The 7,958-nt window shown below is 35.0% G+C and overlaps 2 protein-coding genes across 2 annotated transcripts; one reads left to right on the top strand and one right to left on the bottom strand.

Moving 5' to 3' along the window:
• The first annotated feature begins 946 nt into the window (after nucleotides 1-946).
• LOC118755823 (protein disulfide-isomerase-like) lies at nucleotides 947-3,373 on the top strand. Its single transcript, XM_036490635.1, has 3 exons — nucleotides 947-1,306; nucleotides 1,549-2,517; nucleotides 2,616-3,373. The coding sequence occupies exons 1-3, from the start codon at nucleotides 962-964 to the stop codon at nucleotides 2,676-2,678; spliced, it is 1,377 nt and encodes a 458-aa protein (XP_036346528.1). The 5' UTR covers nucleotides 947-961; the 3' UTR covers nucleotides 2,679-3,373.
• Nucleotides 3,374-3,999: 626 nt separating this feature from the next.
• On the bottom strand, nucleotides 4,000-5,130 carry LOC118755824 (bifunctional peptidase and (3S)-lysyl hydroxylase Jmjd7-like). The gene has a single exon (XM_036490636.1). It carries the CDS (start codon nucleotides 4,976-4,978, stop codon nucleotides 4,013-4,015), a length of 966 nt encoding a protein of 321 aa, XP_036346529.1. The 5' UTR covers nucleotides 4,979-5,130; the 3' UTR covers nucleotides 4,000-4,012.
• Nucleotides 5,131-7,958: the final 2,828 nt, after the last annotated feature.

The raw sequence follows: 7,958 nt of genomic DNA, 5'->3' as shown, positions 1-7,958 counted from the left end.
TTTTTAAAAAAAAAGTTATCAAGCTCTTAAAAAATCACCCGTTATTATCTTAATATGTGACACGTAAAGTTAAAAGGGACCTACGGTGAGAAAAAATTGGTTTTCACTTTTTCATCGACTCATATAGTAAACGGGCCGCTCTTTCCGATGCAATAAACCGCAGCTTTCTAGCTGCATTAGTTTTCTCACAATTTCAAAGTTAGGTACTTTCACAAAAAAAGTACAAAAAAATCAAATCTGACAAACTATTCGGAAATTAATTAAATTCGCTTCAAACTCTTTACTCGGGGGTTTTCGGGGTCGCTGATTACGAATCCGATGTTAGTTTTTCAAAATTCGGTGTCAACGACATTTTTGAGTTTCACATGAATTCGAACAAATTTTAAGTTTTTCCCGCCATATTGCATCCGCCATTTTGAATTTTAAAAAACGAATCGTTCGTAATCAGCGACACCAAAAACCCCCGAGTAACGAGTTTGAAGCGATTCCGATAAATTTTTAAAAAAGTCATCCGCCATATTGAATCCGCCATTTTGAATTTTGGAAAACTAACATCTGATTTGTAATCGGCGACACCGAAAACCCCCGAGTAACGAGCTTCAATCCATTAAAACGTTCAGAAGCATCAAAATCAACTTGGTAAACTTCAAAGTCGTTTTTCTTGAACTTTTTTTTCTGAGCGTAGGTCTCTTTAACTTTAAGTGTCACATATTTTGTAAGTATTTTTTAAATGCGCGGCGCCTGGGCTACGAGGCCATGTTGCTCCCGAGCAGTAGTTCTTGAATTAAAGTTATACTTCGTGTAGGAGGTTGTGTTTTTTTAAGGTTCAATTAATAAATTTGACGGTGTTTTCATTACTGCGACCTTAATTAATGCCACTTAACGAAAGTTACCCATTTTCAATGATCATAATTACATTCATAGCTGCGAAATTATAATGCATCGTAGAATATTTTACACAATGATTTTTAAATACTTTTCAATTATCTATTTTCTAGACGCTCCATGGTGCGGCCACTGTAAAGCGCTAGCTCCAGAATACGCTAAAGCCGCTCAGCACTTAGAAGAACAGAAATCGGAAATCAAATTGGCCAAGGTCGACGCTACTGTGGAAAGCGAATTGGCTGAGGAATACCATGTGCGTGGTTATCCCACACTGAAGTTCTTCCGTAACGGCGTCCCCGTCGATTACAGTGGTGGCCGTCAATCAGATGATATCATTTCATGGGTTACCAAGAAGACTGGTCCACCGGCCAAGGAACTGAATACCGTCGAAGAAGCTGAGGAATTGCTGAAAGACGATAAAGTAAGTAGATAAATTTTCAATCACCTTGTACTCCAGTTTTATATTTATTTTATAACAATTATATTCAACAATTTTTATTGCGCTTGAGGCCGTTTTCCACAATAGTTTTTCATTAAAAACGGCCTCAAGCTCAATAAAAATTGCTGAATACTTATTTTATAATTTAATGTTATTTTGGAAAACTCTATGCATATATGTATACATACGTATTTACATATGTGATTTTTCTTAATGCTTTTTAGATCGTCGTTGTCGGCTTTTTCAAGAACCAAGATTCCGACGAAGCCAAGGCTTTCATTGCTGTTGCCAACGCTTTGGACAGTTTCGAGTTTGCTATCAGCAGCAACGATGAAGTTCTTGCCAAATATGAAGTTAAAGACGGCAGTGTTGTACTCTTCAAGCCATTCGATGATAAGAAATCGGTATTCGAAGGCGAAGCCAACGTTGACAATATCAAAAAATTCGTGCAAGTTCAATCTCTGCCATTGATTGTGGAATTCAACCATGAATCGGCTGCCAAGATCTTCGGTGGATCAATTAAATCGCACCTGTTGTTCTTCGTCTCAAAGGAAGCAGGACATATTGAGAAATATGTCGATCCTTTAAAAGAGATTGCCAAGGAGTACCGCGAAGACATACTGTTCGTTACCATCTCTTCGGATGAGGAAGAGCACCAACGTATCTTCGAATTCTTCGGCATGGCAAAGGATGAAGTACCAACTATCCGTTTGATTCGCTTAGAAGAAGATATGGCCAAATACAAGCCAGAATCGAATGACTTATCTGCTAGTACCATCAAGAGCTTTTTGCAAAAGTTCATGGATGGCAAATTGAAGCAACACCTGTTGTCACAAGAGTTGCCCGAGGATTGGGATAAGAACCCTGTTAAAGTGCTGGTTGCTACCAATTTTGATGACATTGCTTTTGACAAGAGCAAAGATGTTCTGGTTGAATTCTATGCGCCTTGGTGTGGACACTGCAAGCAATTGGTTCCCATCTACGATCAACTGGGTGAGAAGTTCAAGGACAATGAGAACATTGTGGTTGCTAAAATCGATGCCACTGCCAATGAGTTGGAGCACACTAAGATCTCGTCATTCCCCACCATTAAATTGTACCGCAAGGGCGATAACAAAGTTATTGACTACAATTTGGACAGAACTTTTGATGATTTCGTGAAGTTCCTGGACGCAGGCGGTGATGTGCCACAGGTAAATATCATATATTAGACAGTACTAAACTGAATGAACGTTTGTGTATTTATAGTAGAATATACATACTAATTTTATATTTATTTTATTTTTTTCAGGGTGGCGAGTCAGAAGAGGAGGTTACAGAGAAACCCGAGGAACACCCGAAGGATGAATTGTAAACTTTTACAATAACTTAAACGTAAAATTTAGGATCAGCAGCAATCAGCAGCAGAATCAGGATAACATTTACATTACCACCATTAATACAGAACATGTTAATAGATATTTTACAAAATCATAAAAATATGCAACGGAACATTCTTACTTTTGTGCAAAAGCATTTCCTTCCGGTCTGCTGCGCCATTGTAATTTTTTAATAGACTTAACAATTCCGTTTAAATATGCTCTCTTACCAATCAACAGCAAAAATTGTAATTATTTGTAACAGAAGAGGGGCAACGTCAGCAGATCTTTATTTTTTTAGTAATTACAATAAATATTTGTTTGTATTACGTTTTAAGTAACTTCAACAAAACAAATATTAAAAAAAAATCTGTATTTGCTATTATTTTTTATAATTATGGTAATATCTCTTGTGAATGAAGTTAGTACTTTTTTATAAAAGGAAAACAATTACACAAATGCACATGTTGTATGTATAAGGAATGAGTGCCCATCGTGTAAGTTGGGGATATATAAGTGCGAAAGGCGTTTAAAGGTCAATTCACACCAAGATCAAATAAAGGATTTAAAATTTTAAAATTATTTCTTAAGAACCTATTAGCGCTTCCATGATTTACTACCATATGGATGTGAAAGCAAAAATGTCACCTAATTTGCCAATAAAATAAATATATGTTTATGTAGAAATGAATTAGAAACGGTTGTGTGCTGCCTTGAGGTGAAATTAGTCAAGAACGCAGAACTTATACTTAAACGCTGTCTGTATACGCAGAATTTTGTCGGTAACTGGAGCCCCCAGTGTTGCTTATTACAGTGTTGCCACTCATCAATGCCTTTTCATAAACTTACCTTTTCAACTACAATTTTTCATGCTATAATAGATGCTAACTAAATATAAAATACTTATTTTTCAACAAAAAACCTTATTCGATAGTAAATTTCAAATATTTTAAACGTATTTTGAATAGGAACTTATAACTTTTTTACCATCTGCAAAATTGACGAAGTGGCAACCATCTATAGAAGGAAGAAATCAGCTGACACGGAAAAATCTAAATTCCGCAGATTTCTGCGCTACGGGCTACAACTACAGAAAAATTCTGCGGTGTTGAGTTTTCATTTACATGGCGCTTTGGTAAGGCAGATCGAGTCAGCTGACTCGGATTTACGTACCGGTAGGTTTTCTTTTTGACTAATTTTACCTTTTATAATTTTTGAGATTCTCCAAAAGGCTCCATCCTGAAATAATCGGAAAACAAATGTGCGTTTGCCGCAAATTGAACTCTTTAACTACCCAAGAAAATAAATTTAAATTAATGCCAGTTTTAAATTATTTTGGATTTATTTCCAAAAGTTTTTCTAACATACGAAAATAACAGTACCGACTATCGAACTCCATATCATACCAAAAATTCACGGCTATACACTTGTGACTCTGTTGCACGTGGTGAAACCAAAAGTTAGGCAGAAACAAAACGTCACCGGCATATACACGCACATGCAAAGGATGGACTTGTGCGAACTTCGGATATTTGCCTAAATCCGGTGCTAATGGATCGATACTAATCCATTCGGTTTGCATCTGTTTAGATTCATTTTCTTCGGCACGCTCATTCAACACTGGCTCAATATAGAACTGACCCAGTGTATTACGTCGATATTGTCCGACGGGATATTGTTGCCGAGGAATATTTACTACTTGGTGTGGTGGTAGCAATATAAAGTCCTTATGTCCAGCGATAACGCAATATATATTATCGAAGGGATCTTTGTGCATAGATGTGACAGCGCGCTCATCACCCATCCAAAAATTTACCAGCGGCGGGGTATTCAAACATTTTTCAGCAAAATTTAAGTCGTTAACATTAATATCATCTGCCAACTCTGGGAAATCGGTGGTGAAATTTGAATTCTGCTTTTGAATATAGTGTATTGCTCCAGTAGGGTCATCAAGTCTTTCCAAGAATTCCCTCATACACATCTTCTCCTCCAGAGGAAGCACAAAATACTCCGTTTCATCTTGTTTTGCCAAGCCGTCCGCGTAACCATTAGGCGTTGTTGTGACGTCTAACAATTTTTTGCCAAGCATTTGCTCTAGATACGATGGATTCCACTTTTGTACCGCTGGCCAATGCTTGACCGCATTACGTATTACCACTGGTTGACTTTTGGCATAAAAACTGCGCGCAAATTCTATTGGATTTGGTATTTGATCTAGTTCGACTACTTCTGTGCCAATATATAGCTCATTTGCTTCCTTCAATAACACGTCCAGCGCCGCAGTTATCCTCTCCATGCTTGTGAGCAGATGGGACACCTGCTAGTAGAGGAAGTATTTTGCCTAAGATTATAGGCCAAACTGATAACTCTGATTTCTGGAACATGATTTTGGTTATTTATTGTATATTTCCGTGAAGTAAAACACAGAGAACGTTAAATACAGAGAAGCTGCAATTACAAATGGCCGTGTGAATTGTCAAAAGCTATCAAAAACGCTCTAGAAGTTCACCACTCGAATCGAAAATTGAGAGCGGCTAGTTAACAGAGCTGAGCGGATACAAGTTTGTTAATTTCTATCAATGTTAAGAACTTTGGTTTGGATTTTTTTTTTCGCGGCATTGATTTAATAAAAAGAAAGATGAAAATTCTTGGTTAAATTAATGAAAATTAATTTCCCACGCATATCATACAAGCTCCATTAATTGATAACGTTTTTACAGGCATATATATGTATGTGCATATTACTGCCAAAAAACTACGTACACGCATACCCACTGGGAAAATAGGTAAGCACCTTGCGAGGTAAGCCATGTTTTCTTTCAGTTTTTAGTACCAAAATTGTCATCATGACCAATGTCATCTACTAGTAAAGGGCAAAATGAACACCTCCGAAGACACATTACGTTGTCAGTTGCAAAATAACGTGCAGCCGAAGTTATTTCCAAGCACCGAACTACTCCGAGCGACTGCTCTGCATTACACGTAACTTACTTTGTAAAGCGGCTCAGAAGTATCTCTGATACCAAATGTACATTCTAAATTCCTACTTACATAAGGCGGCCATGCCTTTGTAAAAGTAAGGGACGTTCGGCAGGGAAATGATAATGACTGCCAGGTGAAGAGTAAGTTGCTAATAAGGTATTATTACGTGCTCTTAATTCCCACTGGGTATAAATGTACATACATATGTACAAATAACGGCAGCATACATATATATGCACATAATTACACGTATACTCAAATACAACAATAACTATTTCATTCATAAACGCATTCGCATATTCCTCAAGATCAGGCATGGGCAGAGCAGAGAACGTTTAAAACAGAGAAGCAGCAACACGCTACTCGTTGGTATTTTGTAATAGATCAGAAATCGGCTAGAAGCTCACCACGTTATATTTTTAACATCGATAGCTCTAGAAGCTCACCATTTTTTAACAGCGTGAGCGCAGAGCGGCACAGAATAACAGAATTTGAATAAATTAGCAATTGTGAAATGTTATTTTTGTGCACGTTTATATCTATCAACAAAAATGACTTTTGGTAGTTATTTTAATGCCCCTTTCATTGAATTAAATCTAAAACATTAATTAGTTATTACAAACAATTTATTTTCATAAAAATTCCAATTAACTAATATAAATTTGCGAAAATTTTGTAAACCATATTTTCGTCAACAATTAGTAAATTCTTCATTGAAAAAATTTTAAACACGCTAAAAGGCAAGCGCATAAAAATGTTTGTAAATACATATACATACCTATGTAGATGCATTTATACATATGTATGCACTTATGCAAATAAACAAATGCTGCGCGCGGTTAAAATTGTTTCGTTATTTTTTTGTATAAAAATATGGTTCATGCTTTAATCAAAACCACAAAGTCAAACTTTATACAAAACTTAGAAAAATTCAACAAATTTTCGTCTAAATTTTGAACTTTTTAATCTGAGTTTTTAGAATGGTGGATCTGTAGAAAAGCAAGTGCAAGTTTTAAGCGGCTAAAAAATCGCGTAGATTTTTAATGATTTTTTGTTGCGGACGGCTTGTACTTTTTACCATATACATAAAAGCGAATTTCTTGTAGAATAAAATGCCCAGGACCGTTTGCAAACAAAATAATAAAACAAAAAATAAATACTAAATTTTATAAATTACACCTGTTATATGCATAACACCGCAAAATATGTCGGAAAGAAATTCATTAAAAATTAAAGCGATCTTTTATCCGCTTAAAACTTTCACTTGTTTCACTAAAATTACATACATAACCAATTATCTGCGTACCCAAAACTTTCTAAAAATTTAGACTAAAAAGTAGAAAATTTAGATGAAAATTTGTTGAATTTTTCTACGTTCTGTATAAATTTTTAAAGTTTGACTTATGTGGTTTCGATTAAAGCATGAACCATATTTTTATAAAAATATAACAAAAAAATTTTTACTTGAAAAACATTGTAAATATTATACAAAAAAGAACCATGCAATCACTTTTGATTGCCCGTGTATGTACGTAGTATGTGTGTCTAACAAATTATGGCTTGTTATCAAAATACCGATATTAACTAACAAACTTAATATTATATAGTACAAATGTGTTTGTAAAATTAATTTCATTAAAATTATTTCTGCAATCAAATTTTCTATTCATGCAAACAGCCAAACGCATAAAATTGTACGTACATATATACACATTAGACTGGGTCGAAAAAAAAAGTTGCTAATGTCCGCCCCTAAATTTAAAGATTATGTTGAGAGGGTTCTGGAAAAATTTTTTTTTTTTTTTTTAACCCTCCGAAATACAGCCGAAATGGTTTTTTCGTTGTAACTTGGTTATTTGACGGCCGATTTTTAAAATTGATATGTCATTATTTTTGTCTTGAGAAGCTTCACTTTTCGTTCTTATGTCTTTTTAAGCTTTGAAGTCGCGTTCGCATGATAAGGGCAGAAACAAAATTTTACCCCCCCTAAAGTATATTTTTTTTCCTTACCAAACGAAAGTACTTAAAAATTCAAGAAAATGTTGCCTTCAAACTATATTACTAAAATAATAAACAAAGGAGTTATAGCACTTTTAATATCACAGGTCAACATGAGTTTCAGATGTAAGTATAATAACACAGTACAACAAAAATTGATTTTTTTTATGCAACAGAGTAACCTAAATTTAAGGATTATGTTGAGAGGATTTCGAAATTTTTATTTTATTTTTTTTTTAACCCTTCGAAATACAGCCGAAAAGGTTTTTTCGTTGAAAGTTGGGTATTTGACGGCC

The sequence above is a fragment of the Rhagoletis pomonella genome, unplaced genomic scaffold, assembly GCF_013731165.1.
Source record: "Rhagoletis pomonella isolate Grant_MI unplaced genomic scaffold, Rhpom_1.0 Rhpom_scaffold_07545, whole genome shotgun sequence".
NCBI lineage: Eukaryota > Metazoa > Arthropoda > Insecta > Diptera > Tephritidae > Rhagoletis > Rhagoletis pomonella.
This window is presented reverse-complemented; position numbering and strand designations above follow the sequence as displayed.

Bases quoted from the DNA above. Each gene is read 5' to 3' on its own strand.
- LOC118755824 (XM_036490636.1), bottom strand. From the start codon at position 4,978: ATGGAGAGGATAACTGCGGCGCTGGACGTGTTATTGAAGGAAGCAAAT.
- LOC118755823 (XM_036490635.1), top strand. From the start codon at position 962: ATGATTTTTAAATACTTTTCAATTATCTATTTTCTAGACGCTCCATGG. The intron at 1,307-1,548 runs GTAAGTAGATAA...AATGCTTTTTAG, and splicing joins AATTGCTGAAAGACGATAAA to ATCGTCGTTGTCGGCTTTTT. The intron at 2,518-2,615 runs GTAAATATCATA...TATTTTTTTCAG, and splicing joins CAGGCGGTGATGTGCCACAG to GGTGGCGAGTCAGAAGAGGA.